This window comes from Kogia breviceps, chromosome 5 (genome assembly GCF_026419965.1).
Source record: "Kogia breviceps isolate mKogBre1 chromosome 5, mKogBre1 haplotype 1, whole genome shotgun sequence".
NCBI lineage: Eukaryota > Metazoa > Chordata > Mammalia > Artiodactyla > Physeteridae > Kogia > Kogia breviceps.
This window is the reverse complement of record NC_081314.1, coordinates 5248175-5274408: the sequence shown is the minus strand read 5'-3', so window position 1 is coordinate 5274408 and position 26234 is coordinate 5248175. Positions and strand designations below refer to the sequence as shown.

Genomic DNA, 26234 nt, shown 5'->3' with positions numbered 1-26234 from the left:
TTAATTTGCTAGAAAGAGCTGCCACTGTTTTCTTTACTGGTGAAGTGGGGAATGAGTGGCAAGGCATTTTCTCTACAAGAACTGTTATTTGTGATTTGAAGCTCATGCATCCAATACTGTATCTTCCCTGGGCACATTATTTAAAATGTATATTAAGTCCTTTTCTCTCATGAAAATGGCATGTGTTTAGCCCTGAATGTTCTCTTTTACTTCGAGGAAACCTATTCTGGTTGACTTAAGGCAGACTAGTTTGTCATAAAATTGAACAATTAAGCTTTACATCAATTTGTGTACAATATTACTAGATTATTTCAAACTAGCTTTACTTTTTTAATTGAGGTATATTTGATTTACAATATTATATAATTTTCAGGTGTACAATACAGTGACTCACTTTTTAAATGTTATACTCGATTTAAGTTACTATAAAATATTGGCTATATTCCCTGTGCTGTACAATATATCCTTGTAGCTTATTTATTTTATACTCGTAGTGTGTACCTCTTAATCCTCTACCCCCATCTTCCCCCTCTCTCCTTCCCTCTCCCCACTGGTAACCACTGGTTTGTTCTCAATATCCATGAGTCTGTTTCCTTTTTTGTTATGTTTGTTTAATTGTTTAGATTCTACATATAAGTGATATCACACAGTATTTGCCTTTCTCTGACTTAGTTCACTAAGTATAATATCCTCCAAGTCCATCCATGTTGTTGCAAATGGCAAAATTTCATTCTTCATGACTGAGTAGTATTCCATTGTATATATATGTACTGCATCTTCTTAATCCATTCATCTCTTGATGTACAGTTAGGTTGCTTCCATATCCTGCATATTGTAAATAATGCTATGAACATTGGGGTGCATATATCTTTTTGAGTTAATGTTTTTGTTTTCTTTGAACATATACCCAGGACTGGAACTGCAAGATCATTTGGTAGTTCTATTTTTAGTTTTTTGAGAAACCTCTGTACTGTTGTACACAGTGGCTGCACCAACTTACATTCCCACCAACAGTGTAGGAGGGTTTTTTCTCCACATCCTTGCCAACATTTGTTATTTGTGTTCTTTTTGATGATAGTCATTCTGACAGGTGTGAGGTGATATCTCGTTGTGGTTTTCATCTGCATTTCTCTGATGATTAGCGATGTTGAGCATCTTTTCATGTGCCTGTTGGGCATCTGTATGTCGTCTTTGGAAAAACATCTATCTATTCGGGTCTTCTGCCCATTTTTTTCCATCATGTTGTTTTTCTGGTGCTGAGTTGTATGAGCTGTCTATATAGTTTGGATATCAATCCCTTATCACTCGTAACAGTTGCACATATTTTCTCCCATTCAGTAGTTGTCTTTCGTTTTGTTCATTTTTGAAGTCTAGTTCCTTTTTTAAGTCATCTTTAGAAACAAGTGATTTCTCTTTCTATACCTATTTTTATGTGCAATTTTTTGTCATAACATGGCTAAATGCAGGTGCACAGCTGACTTTCATATTAGTTTGTTCAAGACTGAAAGCAAGCCAGTGTGGCTGAAGCGTGAGTGGTGTGCGATGAGATGGGTGATCTGAATATCAGGTCATATTCAGCTATATGAAGGCCATGACGAGGAGCTCAGATTTTATTCTAAGTGAGATGGGGGACCATTTAGGTAGGACTGATGTGATGTGATTGAAGTTTTAAAAAAAATCACCCTGGCTGCTACGGAGAAAAACCATATGGGGCAGGAATAGAAGGGTAAGAACGGAAGAGGCTCTTAGTAATCCAGGCTACTGGACCAGCGTAATTGAGGAAACAAGAGAAAAGGGGACAGATTGAGGATGTTTTACAGATAAAAGTTTACAGGACTTGGTGACACTGAATGTAAGCTCTAAGGGAAAGAAGCATCAAGGACATGCCCAGGCCTGATAATCAGTTCATGCTACTGCAGTGGCTGCCTGAAGTCTTGTGTGCTTCCTATGCTGATGGGCCAGTGCCTTTGCTGTATCTGATGACCCCAGGTTTTGGGGAAAAACTAGGGAGGAGCAGGTTTACAGGGGAATATCAAAGTTCTATCCACTTACATATTATATAACATTGCTAGATTGATGAGACTTAAGTGTCTTGATGAAAATTTTCTGAAACAGTATTCAGATAATATGAATAATATTCCAGATAGAAGCATTTCCATACTGTTGCACATAACAGACATGAATCTCACCCTCCCTGCAGCTTCTGAACATCTGTCTGCTAGCGAATTAGCTAAGTCTTTGAGAAAGCCTGGAAGGGGTTTTTATATCAGGTTATCTCAAGCTAATCACTAATGGCATTTTATATGGGAAAATTCTTTGTTTGAGGGGCTGTCTAGAGCATTATAGGATATTAATAGCATCCCTGGCTTACCAGATGCCAGCAGTACCAACTCCCAGTTGTGAAAACCAAAAATGTCTCCAGATATCACCAAATGTCCCTGGGGGGCAAAATCCTCCCCATTTGAGAACCACTGGTTTGTAATAAGCAACAGAACTTTCTAGCATGGTGCTGACAGTAACAAAACTAACATCTGTTAGCACTTGTTATAGCTGCTTTACCTTATGCTACCAGAACCACTGGACAAATTCATTAATTTAAAAAATCTGCTAAATTTGAAAACTATTTTTAAAGATATATAAATGCCTTAAATTTGTTCTTAACTTAAATATAAAACCACTTAACGGTTGTTTGATGTTGAGCCATTGTCTTGAATATGAATCTATTGACTGGATTTCCAAGTTGTCATATTACATGATGCACTTTCTACCATTTTGAGTTTTGTGTACTTTAAAATGGGACAAAAATTTGACTGCTTTCATTCTTGCTTTTTATTGATACATAAGTTTGTCTAGTTATTTAGATTTCTCACCCATACCTCATTTAATCACATTTTGGCTGGAGAGGGGTTGGGGGAACTAGCTTTATTAAGTGTCTGTCAGCCTTTCAAATAAAAGCGAAAGTCTTTTACACTCACAGTCCGAGGGCTGCTGAATACTTAAATTACTTAATTACCCTAAGTGCAGCCTGCGGGTTCACTGACTATTGCCACTAACAAGCCCATGAGGTATTAGCGAGCAGCCTCCTAGCCGCGGCCTTCATACCCAGTGTGCCTGCAGAGCCCGTTTTACGAGGTGGAGACTGGCTGCGAGGTGCTGTAGGTGCCGAACACTACGTGACGTACTCGCCTCGATTCTCTTTAATCCCCAGCGTGCCTAAAACATAGCTATGTTAATAGTTTTGTTTTGCCTTTGAGAATACTGAAACACAGAGGTGGTGTCTTGCACAAGGTTACATAGCTAATAAATAAAATGATCAGGCATTCTAACGTATGCTTTACCGTTTCATCACAAGTCCGAGGCCATGGGGGTTAATTCTCTACAGAGCACTAGGCTCCAGTCTGGTCCATGATCAGAAATCACACCTTTGAATCTTCCAAGTAAGTGCTGTGGCTAGAAAATACGGGAGATCAATATAAATCTATCACTTGAAACAATTCAAAGGGTTGATAGTAAAGCATCAATTCCATATGTGTAGGCCAACCCAAATACTACTTGTATTCATTTCCTATTGCTGGGGTGACAAATTACCACAGACTTAGCAGCTTAAAACAACACAAGTTTATTATCTTACAGTTCTGTAGGGTAGAAGTCCGGCAGGTCTCACTGAGCTAAAATCAAACATTCTTTTCTGGAGGCTCTAGGGGACATAATCCATTTCTTTGCCTTTTCCAGCTTGTGGAGGCGACCGTGTTCCTTGGCTTGTGACTCCGTTTGTGTCTTCAAAGCCAGTAACACTGTATCTTCCTGACACCTGCCACATCTCCCTCGGACTCTGAACTTTTCTGCCTCCTGCTCACAGTTTTAAGGACCTTTAAGGACCTTGTGGTGGACCCAGTGGACCCTGGGCCCACTTGGATAATGCAGGGTAACCTCCTTACCTGAATAAAATGAGGCTTAGAGCTGTGGCACAGCTTTGGACCGGTTTGGTCCTGATCAGTTACTTTAACGGAATCTTGTTTTGAATGGGCATTTTCACAAAGTCTGAGACTGAAAGTTTGATTTGTGTGAGAAATCAACATGATTGAATTGCTTATTAAAACTGTCCTCAAAGCCCAGGTAAATGCATCAACTGTGTAATTACAGATAATTATAGATATGTTGGAGTCCTTTAGTATTTTAATAGTTTGAGATGGGTATAATCAGTCTCACCAAATCCCACACAGGAGGTTCTAACAGAACCCTGCATTTGTTATAGAATGTATTTGATAGGTGATACTACAGTAACCAAATTCAAGATACTGAACAAAAATTAGTAATCTTCATTAAAGCGTTCTATTTAGGACTTCTCCTGAATGTGCTATTTTAAATGACTATGGATGGTTAAAGGGATTGTTTCGATTAGAACTATTTTCTTTTTTAAAAAATTATTTTATTTTTGGCTGCATTGGGTCTTTGTTGCTGTGCATGGACTTTCTCTAGGTGCGGCGAGCAGCTGTATAGGCTTCTCCTTGCGGTGGCTTCTCTTGTTGCAGACCACGGGCTCTAAGCGCACAGGCTTCAGTAGTTGTGGCACGTGGGCTCAGTAGTTGTGGCTCGCAGGATCTAGAGTGCAGGCTCAGTAGTTGTGGCTCATGGGCTTAGCCGCTCCGCGGCATGTGGGATCTTCCTGGACCAGGGCTTGAACCCGTGTCCCCTGCATTGGCAGGCACATTCTTAACCACTGCACCACCAGGGAAGTCCCTATTCTTTTCTTTTTTTGCATTATGTTCATCCAGCCTATCTATCCAGACAATGGCTTTATTTCTGACAAGCCTCCCAATGTGGTTGCCCTGAGTGTGGGTACGCAATGCCTTTAAATGTCTTTTGTTTATAAAGGTGATCAGCTCAACAATAAGGAATTTAAAAGGCAGTGATATTAATAACAAACAACATTTAGTGAATACCTCTGTGCTTGGCCCTTTATCTCACTTTATCGTCACAATTCTGCGAGGTAGATGGAATCTTTCTACCGATAAAAGAACTGTACGTTAGAGGCTAAGTAACTTGCCAAGCACCACAAAACTAATAAATGTTGGAAGAGATTTGAAGCTCAGTATATCTCATTCTAAACGTTTTTATTCACTAATATATTTTTTAAAATTTGAGTATGTTCTAACACATTTCCATTTTTACTTAAATGACTCAGAGACCTTAAGAGATCTAAATAGTGAAATTCTGTCATCTTTGGCATAAAATATTTCATACTAGCATCTGAATAGTTATGTAAAACAGTAATGATTACATTAAAATCTTTTGCAAAGGTAATCAAGGTAAACAAATTTGACATCCATTTTTAATTTCTTATTGTAGGTAAAAGGTTAATTATTTAAAACTTCAGGTTCCTGAACTTGAACTAGAAGCAGCTCCCTGATCTGAGAGAAAACAGAGGTATCATTTAAAAGATAAATCAGAAGGCATTTAAAATAACTGACTGAGGAAGAACTTGAAAAGTTAAGAATATTCCTCTACATGTTTTAATTAGTTTTACTATTTTGTCATAGGAGATGAGTATGATGTATGTGCCATTTGTTTGGATGAATATGAAGATGGAGACAAGCTCAGAATCCTTCCGTGTTCCCATGGTATGAATAATTACATACTGCTTTGAATATCTGTATAGAGTAATTTATACTCAGGTTCAGTATTAGAGAGACAGAAGATAGTTATAAGCACACCATTAGCCAGGCCCTGTACTAATCAGTGATCTCATTAAGGGATGGAGCTGTGTTTATAAAAATTTACAAGCTTTTCTTCTCTTGTTCCCATATGATACATACAGATCAGAATATGAATAAACATTAAAACTAATGTTCTCAACTACAGTATACTAGCTAAAAGATGTATATTTTGCTTCAACAGCTTACCATTGCAAGTGTGTAGATCCTTGGCTAACTAAAACCAAAAAAACCTGTCCAGTCTGCAAGCAAAAAGTTGTTCCTTCTCAAGGCGATTCAGACTCTGACACAGATAGTAGTCAAGAAGAAAATGAAGTGTCAGAACATACCCCCTTACTCAGACCTTTGGCTTCTGTCAGCACCCAGTCATTTGGGGCTTTGTCGGAATCCCACTCACAACAGAACATGACAGAGTCTTCAGACTATGAGGAAGAGGACAATGAAGATACCGACAGTAGTGATGCAGAAAACGAAATTAATGAACATAGTGTTGTGGTCCAACTGCAGCCTGATGGTGAACAGGATTACAACATAGCAAACACTGTTTGACCTTCAGAGGGTAGTGGGTTCTTTCTTTTAGGCATACAGTTTTTTTTGCTCCCTTCAGAGATTTCTGTAGAAATAACTTATTTTTTAGTATTCTACAGGTAAAACAGATTACTGAAACAGGTTTTTTTGATCTGGTATTTATCTGCAGGAGTGCACTTCGTTTCACTAATAACTAATATAGACTGGTGCTGTAACTCAAGCATCAAACCAACTCTTCTTTTGGAATGAAATATAGCCAAAACATTAAAAAAAAATTCCTCAGTATAGCTTACAATTAAAACCTAGATCACGGTATGCAAATGTTTCATGTTTTTACACACAAGGTCAGTGCTGTGGCCACCTAGCATGAGCTAAGCCAACTCCCCTCTCCATAAAGTTACCTAGAGTTGTTGAGCTGGAATATGCTTGTTCTGGTATTTCTGCCATCATTAGTGAGAGGCAACAAGGTAAGTTAGCATTTTTCTTCCTAGAAGCAGCGCCACAGAGACTCAAAGCTGTCTTTTTCCTTTCTATTGCCAAGTAGTCTTATCCTGATAGGAACAGTCTGTACTAGGGCAGACTGCAGAAGTTTTTGTGTGTGTTTTTTTTAGGTTTTTAATACTATGGTGTCATGTATGAACTTGACTTATTGGCTAATGTCTCTGGACTTTACTGAATTTCAGTATCCTTAAGGGTTTTGTGGTGTTGTGATCAAAGGAAAAAGAAAATGGCTGTATGAAAATACCAGACTTCAGTAACTGTTAATACTCAGATCATATACCTCTTAATAAAGAGCATCTTATGCTAATTAGCCCTGCTAAACTATGTACAGAGGAAATTATTCACGTATTGGATTTGCAAATATTGCTTATGTTTAACAGAACTAATGATGCAGAACTAATGATGTATTTAAACAGTGTATTATGAAAAGCTAAATTATACATTATTGTAACTATGTAGAAAATAGACTTATGTATGTATAATCAAAATGTTAAGAATTTTTATATGGCCTTGTATGAAGGGAGTTTGAATGTTAATAAACACGTTTTCCACTTTAAGAACTGGCAAATATTTGTTCTGCTGTAGTATTACCTACATTATTATATGCACAGCACTTTTTAACGGTATAATGATTAAGGTAATTTAGGTTAGATAAATGCACATCACCTTAGAATTTTCTACAAAGGAACTGCTCACAAGCAATTATTAGGTAATCCCCCCAAAAGTTAAAACTGCAGCCAAAATCATTCCAACAATAGTGTGTATTATGGTACCTTCTTGCAATTATGATACATCCCTTACAGTAGACTGCTATACAGCCTCGAAAAGGTAAACATCTCGATGTATCTGTATTGACATGGCAAACTGACAGTGAACAAAAGCATAATTAGAGAATAGTTAAGTATACTAGTTATATTAGCCTTTTGTTGTAAAAAGAAAAATTTAATTTTTTTAAAAAATGTAAACACTATTTGGGGAAATTTCACTTTGAACTTTTTGAACAAATTCTTATAAGCAACAATGAAAAATTAGTTATTTCCACTTAGGAAAATCAAAAGTTGAATTCTTTATCATACTCCCACACCCACCCTGCTCCACAGAAATAAAAACACGCCTGAGAAACAGAGTATTAGTTTACTATGGTAGTTAAGCCAAAGCTATGGAACTTGACACACTTGATCCTAACTTTTCTAAACCTGTTGGGTCATTTGTGTTCATTTCATTTATCCTAAAGTAGGGTGTGAGGACAAAACACTGAACTCAGTGCCTGGCACATAAAAAAAAAAAAATAGTATGTTTTTATTATTTACTTCAATAATTATAAAAACTATTATTTTATATTTAAGAGGGAAAAAGTTAAAAGTCAGTGTAACGTGTATCAGATGTTCTAGTCCCTCAGTCTTTAATCCACAGTTCAAATCAAGGACTTGGTTCCTTCAAATTTAAGTTATGAGTTTTTCTGAGGCAAAGATAATTTTTTTTGTTGTTTGAAACTCCAAACTCTTAGTTGTTAAAAATATATATACTTAACAGCACTGTCTAGGACTGTTACTAGTTCTCTTAATAGTCATTTGAAATCTCTTATAATTTCTCTACGGTATAACTATAGAGCTTTTTAAATAAGATGTTGAATAAGATAAAAAGCCCACTTCTATTAAAAAATATATTCCTAATCTAAAAATTTTTTCTGACTTTAGAAGTATAGTCACCTGGAAACTTACCCGAGAGAAAAATTTATATTTTGCCTTCAGAAATGCATATGTAAAATACATTATATACTGCATATATATTTATCCTATCATATAAAATTCATTGGTGAGCATTTTCTTATGTAATTCTTCAATGACTATTTTATCTTTTGGACATACATTTATTCGACCCATAACCCTGCAAGTTAAATCTTGTAGATTTCCAAGTTTAGTCATCCTAAGTAATGCTGTGGTACCGACATTCTGCTATACAAATTTAATATAGCTCCACTTCCTTAGGTTAAATTCCTAGAACTAAGTACACAAAGCAAAAGACACATGTATATATTTTCATGTGTCCTTCAAGTGAAATTGTGGGAAGGGGACCAATGACTAGTTTCATTCATTATTTTAATGATACAGTTGCCCTCTACCATCTTCTACTCCCCTACCCACACCTCCAGCATATACACAGTCCCCACCTACTTACTACAGGTTCATTCAGTAAGGGTTTTACAAGTCCGGTCACTGCTTTCTAATTAGTTACCCTAACAGTTCTTTACAGCTAACGTATAAATGTATATATTGCCATAAAATCATAAATCATCACAACCCAACCACCAGATTTTCGTTTGACCCACCTGCTGTTCCTAACAAGGCTCGTAACACCGCAAGAAGTTTGTTGTTTTACAATTCTAAGGTATGCCCAGCTATCAAAGTAGCCCCCAATCCATGTCCTCCATATCTTTACATCCCTGTGTGGAAAATCAAATTCAGAATTGACAACACTGTCAAAGACAAAAAAAAAATTAATTATGCACAGTATATTTTAAGTAAGGCAGAGATATTAACTCCCATCCCCTAACCCACCCTTTCTCAAAGGGGTAGCATACAGTTCACTTAAAATGAATCAAGACCGACCTACTGATTGTTTCTAAAGGGACTTCTGGAATCTTCATCTCCAGGGTAGAAATCCAGAGCCCAGAATCTGCATTATAACCAGCTCCCCAGTTTTGCTTAGACCCCACCAACTTTTGAACTTGGAGCTTCCGCTTGACAGTTCGTGATAATCATTTATCTGAATAGTATTAAACATATTTACTAAACTTCAGTACATCTCAGGGACCTTACTACATCTGGGATTAAACTATTACCTAGTCATAGTTAACATGTCACTCCAAAGCCAGAAACGGCAAGACATCCCAATTATCTTTTATGCTTTTTAAGGAATGTCTTCCCTTACGTGAGAGTCCCAGCTGGCCGACTTCAGCCTGCTAACGTAGCCTCCAAACTGAAAGAAATCATATGACAGTTCAACACAAAAGAATCCACAATGCAGAAACCCTTCTTGGTATTGGGCCCCTTACTGCTCATAAGATTTCACATCAAGAGACCAGCAACAAGACAAAAATATTTTATTTCTAGTGGGTAAGTCAATTTTTGCCTCATAAGCCTGAGAATGAGCCTGAAATGACTACAAGCCATTTTTAATAAAGCAAAGCCTATTGAAAATAAATTCCCAGGCACTCATTTTATGATAAATACTAAAGGAAATGGAGTAGGCCCTCAGCTGAATTTTTTTTTAATTTTATGCTTGTAGCAGAGTATATTCCCATTGTATCAAAAATCAACTGTAACAGTAAGCTAACAATTTATATAAACAACAGGAGTCTAGAATATTTGGTTGGAATAAATTTATTTCATCTGTCTGTAAACAAGGTGTTTAATAGTTATGGCATTTTTTTAAATGCATATTAAATCAGATGAGTTAGACTGTATCCCAGATGTAACAAAGTGCAGGGAAAGAAATGGACAATCAGCAACAAGATCTGTTTGTCAATCTGTACATTACCCACAAGGCCCAAACAACAGAAGCAAATACTAGAATGTCCCTAGAGTAGTGCCATTCGGAAGAAACCTTTAAGAGGTCAGTTAAAATCCATCTCACAATAGCAACAGTTCATTTTAACAATAGTATGGCACAGAATACATATGAAAAAAATTCATCACAAGACAGCCAAGTCCACAGTAATGCAACTTCATATAAAAACTCAAGCTGCAAATAAAAATTGGTCCTATGAAGAACAGACTGGACACACTCCAGATGGTTATGTTGGGATACCAAAAACGTCCATAATGGCAGCCTTTTACAATTTTACTAACGAGTAGAGCTGGTGTGCAAAGAAACGACAGGAACAAAAATGTGAGCTACTGCAATGATGGAACGTCCCTGGGGATTCAATCAGTGTGGTTTTACTATAAGGTCATGGGAGGAAGTGCCTTTGCTCTTGTTTTGCAGTTGCACTTGTCATATGTCCTGTAGACAGTATGAAAAAAGATTTGTTTTTACTCAAGTGCAACAGCAATACTAAAAGCAACCTACTGCAGCTCTCAATAGCTCATCAACAAAATGAAATTAATTGGTTAAATAAACCAGGCACTGCATAAAAGAAGATGGAAGCAAACCAAATACCTATGTGCAAAGGGAGGGGGTGGGAAAAGAGGAGTGAAGGAAAGACGCATGCACTTTTTCCTCCCAACCATGCGCTACAAAAGGAAGACTAAATGAGCTAAGTAAATGCTCAAAGTGCTGAAAGACACTGATCAAATTAGAGATTGTACAACCGGCACCTTGCTTAATATTAACTTATTTTAGTAATCAATATCCCATAAATTGCTAAGACAAAGTGATGCCCAACTTGGCATGCCCCCTCCCCCCAAATTTCAAGGTATCATGCAAATCATTACTGTGCTGCAATTATGTTGCCAGATAAGGTTGGATACATACAGCGGTTAACATACAAATGATCCATGGGGCAAACAGGAATCGTGACATTAGAAAATAGGTAAAGAAAAATTAGCTACCATCTATAGTAGCATTGTGACCGTAATTGGGGTGGTGATGAAGACAGTTGCTAGGTAGATGGGGAGAGGCTGCTTACACATCAGACCTCCTCAGGTATAAAGCGAGTTCAAATGCTTTCTTGTTAAGTGTGCCTCCGTGGACACCTTCCTTTCCCATGACTATAACCAATGCTGGAGTACACAAGGAAACAAAACAGAAGTGAACAGAATTAGTGAACAGAATTATTTAAGGGGGGGGGCAGAAAGACACCTTTCCCCACCAACAGAGGGATACAAAGGAGACACAGGTTCATACCCCATCACCCTGCATTGCTAATAAAATTTCCAGAATTAAGACTCAAGCTTACAGCTAGGAAAGTTTAAGAGCAATTTTCCCCTAATACTTAACAGTTTGCCTAGCAGCTAGAACCCAGAGTCTCTCAAGTATTTTGCCATTGAGTATGCCTTCTTATTCAATCCGCCTCCATGGACCCCTTCTTTTCCCATTACAAAGACCAAGACTGAAAAAGAAAGAAGAAAAGTGTTTCAAAAGAAGTGTTAATCAAAAGAAGTGTTAATCAAGAGAGTCCCGTAAGTTTTAGCAGACAGAACCCCATTAGTAGGTTAACATAAGTTAGTTTTCCATGAACAACGAAGCACTGAAGTCAGCCAGGTCTCCAAAAAGGAGAACTTTCAAACTAGTAATGTGCTGAAAACATTTTGACCATTAACTGTTATCTTGGAAGTCCAATCAGTTCAGCTGCGATACTCTATAAAAATATCTTTACACTAGCTAGGGAAAAAGAAGTATGATCATTTATCTTTTTAAATTTTTATTTTATATTGGAGTATAGTTGACTTACAGTGTTGTTTTAGTTTCAGGTGTACAGCAAATGATTCAGTTATACATATACATACACCTTTTGCAGATTCTTTTCCCTTTTAGGTTATTATACTGAGTTTCCTGTGCTATACAGTATGTCCTTGTTGATTATTTTCTATATAGTAGTGTGTATCTCTCAATCCCAAACTCTTAATTTATCCCTCCCCCGCCACCTTTCCCCTTTGGTAACCTTAAGTTTGTTTTCTAAGTCTGTGAGTCTGCTTGTTTTGTAAATAAGTCCTTTATATCATATTTTTTAGATTCCACATATAAGTGATATCGTATGATATTTTTCTCTTCACTTAGTATGATAATCTTTAGGTCCATCCATGTTGCTGCAAATGGCATTATTTCATTCCTTTTAATGGACATTTATCTTTTATATAGGGCAAAAAACTTCTGATTAGTCTGATAAATACATATTAAACTGGTCCCCCAAAAATAAACTTAAAAAAAACATTAGGTAATTATTTACTTATAAAATTCTCCCCAAATTTAACTGCTTGATTAAGTGCCAACTATTAAGTCTTACCAGTGGGGCTAAATGTATCTATTATTTCCAGAGGAAAACCAAGCCCGAATTTTAAATAGCATTTTCAGTGCCATTCAGAAAAGGACAAATTAAAAGTACCAAAGGCCTGTGCTTCCTATATCCTCTCTGTGTTAGCTTTGTTTTTAATTGAGTCTAAAATCCTAAAATAGATTTACTATTTCCAACAACAGGTCATTCTACGATGCAGTTCAAAGGTCTATCGTGAAAATATTAACATATGTACATGTCAGATGTTATATTCACTACCACTAGATGTCAGTAGTGCCGTATGGCATGAAAACATTCTCGTTTTTACGTCACATGGTTGATGCTTCTTTTTAATATATTTATCTGAGCTCAGGTAATGTTTGAGAGATTTGTCTATTATTTCACAGTCATCTAATTTTCCTGTAGAGAAATACTCATAAGCATCAACTCACACCAGAACAGAGTAACCTTTAGGGCAGTCACAGGGAGCTGGCAGGACCACTGCAGTAAATTATGGCTCAGAGTGGCTTCAAGTTTCTTCCCATGGTAGATGTGGTCTTAAAATTAGATGTGCCAAGTCTGCTATATGAGGCTACACAAGCCCTCTTTATTTACAAAACATTTACACAGGTTAACACATTTAAATGTATCTGTAAATCAACTAGATGCCATAACAAACCTCAATTTTAAAAGTTTCTTTCAAAAAAGTAGTGAGATTTATTTAGTACAGTAAGAATTTCTGCAATGTTGACAACAGTCAGGAAACACCAGAATTTCTTGACCAGTATATAAATGACATATAATTTCCTACTTTTCGAATAAATCAGATACACTTAGTCTTTGAAAATATTTTAGTAAGTGGAAACCTTACTTCAAAACCCTCATTCTAATTATTTCTCTCTTCCCCAGCAATGTTTCTAATAGAAATATGAGCCAATAGTAACTCTTCCTTTTTTATGCTTAATAGTGAATGACTAAAATGTGAACAAGAAATAGGAAGAGATCCAAAGGTCAAACACCCAAAGGGACTAAAGTAACCAATTTGAGTGATTTAACAATCTGAATAACTAACAGTTGAAGAGACAAACTGATTTTTAACTTTTTATTTTATATTGGAGTAGTATAGTTGATTAACAATGTTGTGTTAGTTTCAGGTGTACAACAAAGTGATTGTTATCCATATAGAAGAGGCAAATTTAGATGTTCAGTTTACTAAAGTTGAAACTGAAAAGATATGAATATTCTATTTGAGAAGAAAGTCAGGATCTCAGAGGTTAGGCTGTGTATGCAGCTGCTGTAGAGGAAGTAAATCTACAGCAGTGCCTCCTTCAGTGCCGGGCAGTTCACAAAAACTACCTTAAGAGCCATCATGGACTCTTTTAACACTTTATTCAAAATGTTAGAGAGACTGCTTCATCACTCGTAACGTGGCATGCAACTTTCAACCAAAAGGGTGCCTTGCTTACCTCTACCAGCTCTGCCGACGGCAACGTTGTATGTTGGCTCCCCACCTTGACTCTTTGTCCGGATGTCCATTGTGCAGTCACCATCCACGTACAGGCTATCTCTGATCACTGAGCATTTCTTTGCGCCAAGAGTCAAACCATTGGTAAAGAAACCTTCCCGGTCTTTTCCTACAATCATATCTATTTCTACTGGCTGTCCCCCCGCCACACCCCCAGCCCCCAACCAAAAAAAAAAAAAAAAAGAAAGAAAAAGAAAGAAAAAGAGAGAAAAGAAAAAAGTTGTAGTTAATTCCTTGCCTTGGTATAACAGCAAAGACTGCCAAGTTTGTACTACCACTACAAGACATCCACGTTTCAACAATGTAAAATCAAGTTTCAGTCTTCTCTAAAAAACTTAATCCTACATGGTGACATGTTTTATATCAGTCAGTTAATTAGATTTCACAGTTAAGAGTGTAGTCTGGTAACTAAGACCAGTCTACGCAAAGAATCTCTAGTTGCTAGTTGACACTAGATAAACTGCAAACTTAAGCGTTATTTATAAACTGTTTCAAGTCAGGTGGTACCTGAATGAAGTACTTACGTAATGGTAAAAAGTCACCTAAAAACTTTCAACAAAAGCTTATCTATCATAATCACTCACGTTTCAGTCATGCAGCATCAAATTTAAAGTTGTTTGAAAGTCTCCTAAAATAACGCCCATGCCTGGCAGACCTGTTCACTTCTACTCACTTTAAACAGCTTGTAATATCCCCCATAGTATTAATATGAACTTCAAGCCCTAGACTTCAGCACATCCCCAAATTCATATTTCCCTCCTATTATTCTAGCCGCTTACTCCTTTTTCTCTGCCACTTCCCTTCCCCTACCACCTCAGTAATCAGTTTTCTTTCTGGGCAAACGCAAAGAGGATTCTGTCCGCACTGCAGTAGGCAACGGTAAAAGAACAGAGAAAATGGAGGGAGACTGGGAAAGAAACTGAGGTAGCGACCAGAACCGGAAAGGAGAAAACGTGCATTCTAACATTCCATGAATAAGAAGGAAGGCGTCGCCCCCAACAGAACTGCAGAGTCATAGCAGGCCCCAGCCATTTCCAAGCACACTCCCGCAATCTTCCCGGCCAGACAGCGGGAACTCACACACAAAGACAAGAGGACCGCAGAAAAAAAGTTGATCACCAGATGCCAATTCTCTGTAAGAATTGTAGTCCACTGCGGTAACAGGAAACCTGAAAGTACTTGTATGAAGGACTGAGTTCTACACCGCTAGATCTTAAACCATGTTAAGCAATACAAGAATAATTAGTGGCACCCATAATAGGGGGCCTGGATTTGGGCGTTTGATAGGAAGGGGGCGTGAAGCTTAAGAAATTAAGAGAATGGTCCTGTATTTGATGTAATTGTCACAATTTTAGAAAGAGCCTTGTGCAGAAAGAGGCAAAACAATAAAGCAGCACTGGACGCTTAGTGACAATTATCCCCCAGACATGTGGCAACCGAGTCAAACCACCAAGTCACAAAAAAATCAGGCACCGTGAAGCATAAATCTGCATTAGTGCCTTTACTACCATCACTAAAGAGGGAGAGACTTGGAGAACTGAAGTGTCCCCCTGGTCTTCGCAGATTACTGAAAGCCCCTTTAAGCACCCCCTTTTTTAGAGCTATGTTGCGTAACTGGGGATAACGGTGTATCGATGAATCTCCATAGGAGGAGAAGAGAAATCAATGGCAGTTCGCCATCTTGGAGAATTAAAAAAAAAAAAAAATCCTATGGAGCCTGAGCTGTAGTCGAGATTCACGAATCCACCTACGTTGTCGGTGTACCTTTCTCGCAAGCCTCGGAGGCCTGGACACCGGCAAACCTCCTCCAAGTCGCCGCGAGGATCCCGGGGGCCGGGCAACCGCCGCCTCTCACAGCCCGCAGCGCGGGCGACGCGCTGTCCCCGGAGCGAGGGGCAGCCCGGCCGCCGGAGGACCCCCGCCCGGGTCCAGCGCGCCCCGGCCCGGCGCCTCCGGTCCCCGCTTCCACCCCGGGACGTACAAAGCGAGCCTCAGGGCTTCCAGGGGACCCAGGAGGACCGAACAAGGGGAAAAGGCCCCCCACCCCCGAGCTGGCGCGTGCCCCCTCCCCCAGCCTCACCCGGACAGGCACTGAAAACGCCGGGGACCCGGGCCGCCGCCCCCGCCAGTCAGCGCAGCCCCGCCGAGGGGGCGTCCCCGGGCCTCCGGCTCTCCGCCCGCCCGGCAGCCGCATCCTCGGCGCCGGCCGCCCCGCACACCTGCCGGCGCGGGCCTCCCGGTGGCCCGGCTCCGCGCGGCGGCGCCCCCTCGGCCGGCCCCGCTCGGGTTCGGGTCCCAGGGCCACCGCCGGTCCTCACCGTAATGCTCTGGAAGACGCCCCCGGCTGTGGCTGCCCAGACGTATTTGGCGTCGCAGTAGCCGACAATGGCGGCCTCCTGGCAGCAACCATCGCACATCAGGTTATCCACGTAGCTCTGCCAACCGGCCATCTTCGAGCCCTTCGCACTGCAGCGGGGACGGCGAGGAGCAGCAGGCGCAGCTGCGGCGGCGGCGGCGGTCGCGGGCGGCGGCGGCGCGGGGGGAGGCGGGGCGGGGGCGGGGAGGAGGCGGCTCTGCGCAGGCACCGACCGCCCCCCTCCCCGAGGAGCTGCGGAGGGAGGACGCAGGGACGGCGGTGAGGGACAAGCTGCGGGGCGCGCCCGGCCCGGCCGCCCTCCCGCCCGCAACCGCGGGACTGACTGACCAGCGGCGAGAGGCTGCGCAGCTGCTGTGCCAGCGACTGCAGCGGCGACTGCTCCTTACCGCGGTTCCCTCAGCTCTCCGCCGTTTCGGCGGGGCGTGCGCGAGCGCGTGCGTGCGATCCTTCCGCGGCGCGCCGACTCGGAGGGTCCCGGCGAGGGAGGGGGAAGACTGAGCGGGAGGGGCGCGGAGGGATACCGCCCGGGGCAATCACGGCCGCCACGTGCGGCCAGCTAGACCCGGGAGCGGCGGGGTCGCTGGGGGTGGCTGAATTTCGGACCCGGGGCCTGCAGAGAGGGCGTCACCCTCGTTGCACTCAGCACCCCAGGGACGGCGGCTTGTGGGAAGCCTCGGAGTCCCTGCGTCCGGACTGTGAAACGCCTCCGTTATGCGTCCCTTGGCTCGGAATGCGGAATCTTGCGCCTAGGTGTCGGATTGCAGAGTTGCCCTGGTGACGGGGATGCGGAGCGTTTACTCCTCTTTGTGGTGGGGGCGGGCTGGTAGCAGGGTCGCCCACTCTCATCTTAAGCGTCCCCAGTGGTATCCTCTTCCATGGACCCCTCTGCCTCTTGGCCATAAAGGCTACCGAGCGGGCGCGCTCCGGCAACCTGAAATCAGAGCTGGCGTTCGTGGCTTTCAGGAACATTTCTGAGCTTTGCCGATCTTTCATTATTGTTTCATTTGGGTACCACGGGCCTCTCATTGTGTGGATTCTTTGACAGGAAGAACCCCTCTTCTCCTTCCTTAAGGTTGCTTACGTGTGGCTAAATTGCTCGTAAATTGTGAACAAAACAGATAGCAACCTATGTAAAACTATTGGTTGGTAACTGGGAAAGTTACTGGTGGGCCAAAGAAGTCACTAAAAATCTTAAGAGTTCACTGTATGAACATGGTAATATTTCTGCCCTCGAAGGGTAAAATAATTTCAGGACCCAGATCTCAGAATGGCTTGTATTTACAAGGCAAACCATGGGTAGAGTCCCTGTGAATCTTGAGTGTTCAAACCTCTGGGCGTTATGACTAGACCGGGAATTAGGAGACGTCCAACACTTTCAGGTGAACAAAACGATCTGTCAGTCAAGGGAAGAGCGTCTCAAAACGTTGAAAAGTTGATTTTCAACTTTAAAGTTACTGTGTAAGGTCACAATTTGTGACAAGAGGATTACACAGAAGGAGCTAGGAAAGAAGACAAAAACGTTGCTTTGCTAAGCATTCTAATTGGTTCTGAAGTTTTCTGTTTTTTTTTTTCTGCAGTTTGCTTTGAAATGTACAACTCCTGCAGGCAAGGGAGGAAAAGCACAGTTAGAGAAACTCCAAGTCCGGCTCCTATCAGATTGAGAAAATGTATTCTCTCATGTTCTGATGATACAGAACACCTGTGTGGTATAAAATGTGACAAAACTTGTTTCATTTTTGCAAGTGTGCCTCCCACCTGGTTTAGTCACACTTACTGGTTCTTGTTTACTATTCTGCTTTTTTGTGGTAGTTGTTGATGGTTTTAATCCTTCATTTTTACCGGTTTATCAACTTAAAAGTTAATGGTACAATGTGCTGATAGCACGAAGTGTTACTGTATGAATTCATCAAGCTGTACACTTCTTGATTTGTGCTGTTTTTACACGTTATAATTCAATAAACAGTAAAAAAGAAAAATAATGATAGTTTGAAATTGACTTATTTATTAATCTACTCTGAAGTTTTTAAATTCAATTTTTACACTATTATCTTCCATAGCAAAGAGATGCAAATAATGCATTCCATTCTTATGCCTTTATTGTCTTTAAACAGCAAAAGGATTACATTAACTGAATATTCTGGATATTCAAGTCTCAAAAGATTCTAAAGCACATTGATTGGGTAAAACATAAGAATTTAGAATTCCTATCACTATTTTTAAAATATCCTTCAAAATATAACAGTATTTTAAAATTACTGTTATACTTTTCCAACATGGTGTTATTTCTTTCCCAGAATTGCACAGTAAAATTTAATCAACTATGAAAAAAAATCTGTATGATAGATTAACTAGGTCTTACAGTTTAGATTTTGAGATGATACGTTCAAAGAGTCTATTTACTGTCCCTTTTCAGTACTGTAAAAAAACAACAACAACAAAAACCTGTGCCTGTTTTCTTTAGAACCAGACTCAGCATGCTGCCTTATTTTTTATTTGTATACAGTGATCTGTTCCTATTTCCTATAACTATTGCTCACCACAAAGTGTTTCAAAAGGCATATGTAGAAGTAGAACACTGAGTTTTAGGAATTGGAAAGTTAAGCCTAAGAGAGTATCAACATGAGAAAAAAATACCAGTTTGTATCTTTCCTTTTTTCAGAGTAACTGATCCCCTACAGTGATAATAGTGATGTCTGGGCAGAAGCAGAGAAAAATCAAAGCTCTGTTGTTGATACAGATATCCAGATGTAGCTAATAACAATCAGTCATAGCATATTTAAATGTGGAATGCATTATTATGCATTCTTTGCAAAATCTTTTATTCTTATTTAGGAAAACAGTAACTGTGGTAAATTAGATTCTTTAATGTATCAGTCAAGGATTGCCTGAACAATTTGAGGCCATGTGTAAATCATTTGACATTCTAGCAAAATACAAAGAAACAAGAAGTTGTAATTAAGATGTACTCAACCTGATAAACATTGGGGTAAGAACTAAAACTATATAATTAGCCCCCAAACAGTAAAACCCTAATTAACTAAACCCACCTCAAGTCCTCAACTAAAATTTTGACTTCCATGCTTCACTTTTTTGAAAAAAACGGTGTTTTAATTATAAAAACAATTGTCACAACAATCAAGAAAGTTTAGAAAATGGAGCAAAATCACCCTTAATGCCACAAGCAATAAACATGTTATCTTTTAAATGTATTTACTCATTGTTTTGTGATTTTCACAGTAAAAAACAAGGAGTACCTACAATTCTGGATTTGTCAATTTTACCCTGAAACTATGAAGTTTTGATTTTTATAGCTTAAGGTTATTTAAAATACAAGTTAAAATTGTTATATTTTTCTTTCTGATAAATTTAACTTTTAAGTAGTGGCCCTCTTTATCACTAGTACTGTTTTTTGTTGTTGTTGTTTTTGTGTGTCTTAAAATCTATTTTGTCAAATATTAAGGTAATTATCCCAGCTCTTTTTATTGATATTTATCTGATATATCTTTCCCGTCTCCCTCCCCTTCCCCCTCCCTTTCTCCTCCTCCTCCTTGCCCCCTCCTCCCTTCTCTTCCATCTCTCTCTCTCTCACTCCTCACCTCTCACTTTCCCTGTCCTTAAATTTTACCTGTCTCTTCACTTAGCTGGATTTTGGCTTTCTAATATGCAGTCTATCCTTTAATTTTTTTAAGGTACAAAAACCAGTTTTATTAATTACCCCAACTGTACCTCTGTTCATGCTCTAGGTCACACTTTTTCTCAGATTCGACCCAGGCTCATAGGCAAGTTACCAGATTAGCAAATAGGAGAACTGTTCTGCAAAACAGCAACTGTCAGCTTAAGGCATTACTAACATTGCAGAAGGAAGCAAGGTTACTAGGGAAGTGTGGACAACCCAGGATAATGATTTCTGGGACAGGAAACCCTCTGGAAGGGCCAGTCCATGCTGCTGCTGGGAGAGGACACTCTTGCTCTGGGGAACAGGTCGCTCCTTTAAACCCATCCACAACATCACAGACAAAATGCTGTCTATTCCTCGAGCTTGCAAGTTAGTTCTATGAAAAGCACTCTGTCCCAGAAGCCCCGACATGTCCACAGGCCTCTCAGAGCGCTCACTTTGTCCTCCCTGGCTGGAGCAGAGGAGGATGGAGATATATGGAAGGTTGGTCAGGTTCAGTTTTTTTGTTTTTTAACATCTCTATTGGAGTATAATTGCTTTACAGTGGTGTGTTAGTTTCTGCTTTACAACAAAGTGAATCAGTTATACATATACATATGTTCCCATATCTCTTCCCTCTTGCGTCTCCCTCCCTCCCACCCTCCCTATCCCACCCCTCTAGGCGGTCACAAAGCACCGAGCTGATCTCCCTGTGCTATGCGGCTGCTTCCCACTAGCTATCCACCCTACGTTTGGTTGTGTATATATGTCCAATGCGTCATCTCCCTGGCACAGCAGTGAAATGCCCACCCAGTCACAGAGAAACTGCTAATGCCTGGCCTCTCCAAACAACTCCAGTTCCATAGGCAGGATCGAGGGAGTCCACCACTTAGTGCTATACTATACTGGTCCATTGCTTCCTGATACTCACTGACAGCTACAAGGAAATCTAGGATCCAAGGCAGGACATAGTCACTTTGATTAACTAGCATGTTCTGCAGCAAAGCAATTCCATCTTCATATTTCTGTTCTCTGGTAAGTAGCTCTGCTTTTTTCACCACAGCCTTAATGTAGTTTAGCCTTTGGGTCAGGGCTTTATCTGATAAAGTTTTGCTTTCTCTTGTGTCACTGGGTCTTCAAGACAAATGGTGGCTAAAAGGGGAAGGGTCTGTGCGTTTGCTTCTAGAGTTTTGTAAACATAGTTAGCCATTACCGTCGCTTCATGACTACTGTTGGAGGCTAAGTAACATTCGATGAGACCTTCATAACAATCTAAGCGACAAGGTGCAGGACGTATAGCCTCCCGAAAGTGGATTATTGCTTCTTGGACTCTGCCCATGTTTCTAAGTGCTGCTCCCTTAAGTAGCAAAGCTTGAACACTATTACTGTTCAGCTGAATGGCCTTGGCTCCTAAATAGAGGGCTCAGGAGTAGCGTTTATCCTTAAGTTTTTATTCATGTGTTAGTTGTATGTTCAATTTCTATTCTTTTAGTGTTACTCTGGAAATTTTACCATGCATATTTAATAGAACAAAGCTTTAAATTAAATAATATCTTAAATCCTCCAACCAGACAATCCAAGAACCTTAAAACACTTTAAGTCTGGTCATGCCTCTCCAGACTTTTTACACAGGCATTTATATACATGTATTTATATGTTTCCTGTTTTATTTACTTACCATTCCTTCTCATTACTTTATGATCCTTTTCTTCTTCCTAAAGTAAATATTTAGAAGTTCTTTTAGTGGCGGTCTCTTGATGGTAAACTCTTTTTGTTCACCTGAAAATGTCCTTGTATCACTTTCATTCTTAAAAAAAAAAAAATAGGTTGGATCCACAATGCAAGACTGACACCTTGAAGATGGTATTATTTCATTCATTCTGGTTTTCATCATTGCTGCCGTACTTTATGATCTGTTCTTTTTCTCTACTTTTGGAATCTTTTTGTCTTTGCTGTTCCACAGTTCCACTATGATGTATCTATACCTGGGTTTCTTTTCTTCTACTTGGAAAAATATTTATATCTATGATCACTTCTGGAAAATTCTCAGTCATCAGCTCCTCAATTATTCCTTTTCCTCAGTTCTCTCTACTCTGTTCTTTTAGGGTTCAAATAAATGTTTCCTTTTCCTCTTCTGTTCTCCATATCTCTTAGCTTGTTTTATATTTTCCATCTTCTTACCTCTCTGTGCTGCATTCTGGGAAATTTTTTCTTCAGCCACATGTTCCAGTTCATACTTTGACTATGTTTCATCTCTTGGTAAACCCCTACACTGAGTTTTATTAATTCCTAAAAAATCTATTTTTTACTTTTAGAAATTCCATTTTATTGTTACATAGATCTTTCTCATTGTTCCTGATAGTCTCTTTGTTTGCCCAACTTTGTGATTCCATACTATATTTCTTTAAACATGTCTTACCTAGTTATTCTATACTCTGTATATGACAATCCCAGTATCTAAATAAGTTGTGTTATTTTTTCTCTCACGCATGGTGTCTCGCCTCTTTGTGTACTTGGTGATCTCAGATTATGAATTTATATTTCCTTGATCTTAAGTAAGTGGGAATTCAAATGGCTTAAATTGAGGACACTTCCTTTCAAAGATGATTTTCGTCTGCTGCTGCTGCATGTCCAGGAGTGCCAGCATCCTGGGGCCACTTTAAACCTCTCTATGGTGTCCCCTAAAGCAGGTGTTCCCTAAATCAGCGCTCCCCAACCTTCTTGGCATTAGGGACGGGTTTCATGGAAGACAATTTTTCCACGGACAGGGGTGGGGGGTGTTCAGGCGGTAACGTGAGTGATGGTTCAGGCGGTAATGTGAGCGCTGGGGAGCGGTAGATGAAGCTTTGCTCACTCACCCACCACTCACCTCCTGCTGTGCGGCCCGGTTCCTAATGGGCTGTGGACTGGTACCGGTCCATGGCATAATAATAATGATAATAATATAATTATTATTATATATTATATAATATATTATATATATTATATAATAATATAATAATAAAGCAATCATTATAGTGATTCCTTCACTATATCTAGTGACATAGAAAAGGGGTTACCAAAGGGGGAAGGGGGGAGGATAAATTGGGAATTTGGGATTAACAGATAAACACCATTATATATAAAATAGATAAACAAGGACCTACTGTATAGCACAGGGAACTATAATCAATATCGTGTAATAACCTATAATGGAAAAGAATCTGGAAAAGAATAGATATATATGTCTAACAATCACTTTGCTGTATACCTGAAACTATCACAACATGATAAATCAATTATACTTCAATTTTTTTAATGTAAAAAATAAAAGAAATATTGGGTTGGCCAAAAAGTTCGTTTGGTTAGTGAATAAAGTCAAAAGTTCTTCGTGAAAATGAAAAATGTCTTATTTTTACTTAAAACCGAACAAACTTTTTGGCCAAACCGATACACTGTACTGTCATGATTCTCAACTTCATAAATTACATCCCCAAATCCACGGATGAAATAAATGCCTTAAAGACTTAAAAAAAAAAAGTGCAGTTGGATAGAATTGGCCTTAGACAAAAGATGGAACAACTTCATTTTAACAGCAGTATACATAATTGTCGCTTTCTCACCTTTTTACTGCAGTATAAGATATATACAGAAAAGAGTACCAATCATAAATATATACCACGATGAATTTCACCAAGTGAACTCACCCGGTTAACCAACACCCAGATCATGAAACAGGATGATATCAGGAGCCCAAGAGTTCTCTTCTTGCCTATGTTAAGTCAACTACTCTTCTCAGGGTTTGAACTACTTTTCTGACTTCTTGGAACTCATAGGATAATTTTGCCTACTTTTGAGCTTTATATAAATTTCTCCTCACACAGTAGTTCCTTTTCTGTGAGGCTTTCTGGCTTCTTTCCCTCAAATATTTGTGAGAGTCATACATATTTTTGCATGTAATTGTAGTTTGCTCATTCTCGTTGCTGTATAGAATTCCATTATGTGACTAAAGCATAGTTTATTCCTTCCACTGGTGGTGCATATTTGGTGAGTTCTTAGGATTTTGCCATTATGAATATAAACACTTCAGTGCATGTGTTTTGGTAAGCAGAGGTGAGCACGTTCCTAGGAACGGGATTTCTCATAGGTTTAGGGTCAGTAGATGACTATGAAACAAACTTCTGCAGAGATTGTACCCAGGTGCTGGCAATGTATGAAAGTTTCAGTTACTCCACGTTTTCACCAACATTTGGTATTATCTCTTTGCAGTTTTAAACATTTTGCTGGGAATGTAATGGCAATTTATTATGGCTTTAATTTGTATATCTCCAATGGCAAATCTTTATCAGTGAGCATCTTTTTCATGTTGGTTAGTCATTTGGACACTTTTTTGTGAAGTGCTTGCAGTAGTACTGACAGTGCAGCAGTTCATCAAGTGGGTATATCTTAAGTTGTCCTTTTTTTTTTTTTTTTTTTTTGCGGGGTACGCGGGCCTCTCACTGTTGTGGCCTCTCCCGTTGCGGAGCACAGGCTCCGGACGCGCAGGCTCAGCGGCCACGACTCACGGGCCCAGCCGCTCCACGGCATGTGGGATCTTCCCGGACCGGGGCACAAACCCGTGTCCCCTGCATCGGCAGGCAGACTCTCAACCACTGAACCACCAGGGAAGCCCTGTCCTTTCTTTTTGAAAAATCAAGTAAGTTGAGAAATAATAAAAGAAAATTTAGTTGTGATTTGTGTGGCGGTAAGTTTTCAAAGGCACAGAAATATAAACATATTTTTCGAAAAATGTCTAGCAGCAAAATATAAAGTATGGCACTTAACTCAGTTAATCAAATGGGCTAGACATGACCAGTTTCAACTGTTTTTCCTTGCTAACAGAATCATAAATGCACTTGGAGGGAGGTGTGTAACAATTGAATTTAAAATACTTCCAAAAGCTAGGGTGAGCATCTGGTCCTCCGGTGGCCAAAAGTTACTTCATGGCAAGCTACTTTCCCCCTGATATATCAAAAAAACAAAAACAAAAACAAAAACAGACGGCCAGTGTAAGCTGTCTGCATTTAACCTGTCCTCCTCCCCCTTGTCCAGACTGTGATGATGCAGTGTTGAGATAGGGCAGCCATTTGTGACTATGCTGAGGGTGGTAGAGCAGGAAAGGAGAAGGGATCTGCTTTCTCAAGTGCTTCACCAGCTTTGCACAGCCTACGCCAGACTCTTGTTACATAAACTCCTTAGTTGGTTAAGCGAATACAGTCAGCCTCTGTTAAGTGCAACCAAACCCTGTACTAACCAGAACATCCATTTTCCTACCCCACCTCAGGTCCCTAAGGTTTTTATCCAGTGTTGTTTTTCCATAATGAGTTAAGCACTTGAGGAAATGCTTTATAGTTATTGCATCCCTATTTTAACAATGACTGAATTGACCATATCATGGAAAATTGCTCTTCCAATTTTGTTGCAGTAATACATTAAATTGTGCCCAAGGTTTCAAGGATTTCATGTCCCTTCCTAAATGTCACACCAGCTGACAGAGAATTCCCTATGGGTTTTGACTCATTTTCTCTGATTTACCACATGCACAAAGAGGATTCTTGAATCATAGGTGAAATATTTCATTCCAAGAAAGTTGTGCTTGAAGTTGAGGGGTTTGTTGTAGAATTCCCAGGGGAAGGAAGAGGACAAAGCCTGTAAAAGCACTGGCTATCTCATCTGATATATGAGAGAAATGCAGCCACTCTAGCACAACACTCCCCAAAGAGATAACACATCTAATTTTTCTTGATCTCAGTCCCAGAAGGCAAGCAATGAAATTTAATTTAATTTAATAGTTTTCCAAAAAAGTTTTAAAAGGAGGCTTTAAATTTTTGTTGTTGTTGTTTTTCTCTAATAAAGCTCAGATTTCACTTCTAGGGGAAATGTTTCTGGGTCTCCAAACATACTGAAGAGTTGAGAACTAAAAGTGTAAACTGAACAATGATGCATTGCATTTAAAAGTAACTTTTAAAGTGAATATTAAA

General features: G+C 39.6%; 2 protein-coding genes, 1 long non-coding RNA gene and 1 pseudogene across 9 annotated transcripts in view; 1 reads left to right on the top strand and 3 right to left on the bottom strand.

Annotated features, from left to right (window-relative positions):
* Positions 1–7308, top strand: part of RNF13 (ring finger protein 13) — a 161916-nt gene extending 154608 nt beyond the window's left edge. For all 4 annotated transcript variants that reach the window (XM_059064203.2, XM_067033594.1, XM_067033595.1 and 1 more), the window contains exons 9-10: positions 5541–5621; positions 5899–7308. In XM_059064203.2, the coding sequence (XP_058920186.1) occupies positions 5541–5621; positions 5899–6263 (446 nt within the window). In that variant the 3' untranslated portion in view covers positions 6264–7308. The remainder of the gene's footprint in view (positions 1–5540; positions 5622–5898) is intronic.
* Positions 616–9949, bottom strand: LOC136794219 (uncharacterized). 3 transcript variants are annotated; one of them, XR_010840603.1, is made up of 5 exons: positions 9586–9949; positions 9073–9186; positions 4944–5005; positions 3339–3450; positions 616–825 (listed from the first exon to the last, which is right to left on the bottom strand). It is a non-coding gene; the product is annotated as an uncharacterized lncRNA (long non-coding RNA). The 3 variants fall into 3 exon arrangements; XR_010840601.1 differs by lacking the exons at positions 616–825; positions 3339–3450 and having other exon boundaries at positions 3604–5005; XR_010840602.1 differs by lacking the exons at positions 616–825; positions 3339–3450; positions 4944–5005 and adding an exon at positions 3604–4693.
* Positions 9950–10110: 161 nt separating this feature from the next.
* On the bottom strand, positions 10111–17014 carry PFN2 (profilin 2). Of its 2 annotated transcripts, none has more exons than XM_059064235.2 (4): positions 16908–17014; positions 16522–16811; positions 14145–14337; positions 10111–11467 (listed from the first exon to the last, which is right to left on the bottom strand). In XM_059064235.2, the coding sequence occupies exons 2-4, from the start codon at positions 16651–16653 to the stop codon at positions 11370–11372; spliced, it is 423 nt and encodes a 140-aa protein (XP_058920218.1). In that variant the 5' UTR covers positions 16654–16811; positions 16908–17014; the 3' UTR covers positions 10111–11369. The 2 variants fall into 2 exon arrangements, with proteins under 2 accessions (XP_058920218.1, XP_058920217.1); XM_059064234.2 differs by having other exon boundaries at positions 10111–11796; positions 16908–17013.
* A 3401-nt stretch (positions 17015–20415) lies between these two features.
* LOC131757605 (anaphase-promoting complex subunit 7-like) lies at positions 20416–23161 on the bottom strand (annotated as a pseudogene).
* Positions 23162–26234: the final 3073 nt, after the last annotated feature.

Bases quoted from the DNA above. Each gene is read 5' to 3' on its own strand.
- PFN2 (XM_059064235.2), bottom strand. From the start codon at position 16,653: ATGGCCGGTTGGCAGAGCTACGTGGATAACCTGATGTGCGATGGTTGC. The intron at 14,338-16,521 runs GTGAGGACCGGC...GCGGGGGGACAG, and splicing joins GCGTCTTCCAGAGCATTACG to CCAGTAGAAATAGATATGAT. The intron at 11,468-14,144 runs GTAAGCAAGGCA...TGTGTACTCCAG, and splicing joins CGTCGGCAGAGCTGGTAGAG to CATTGGTTATAGTCATGGGA.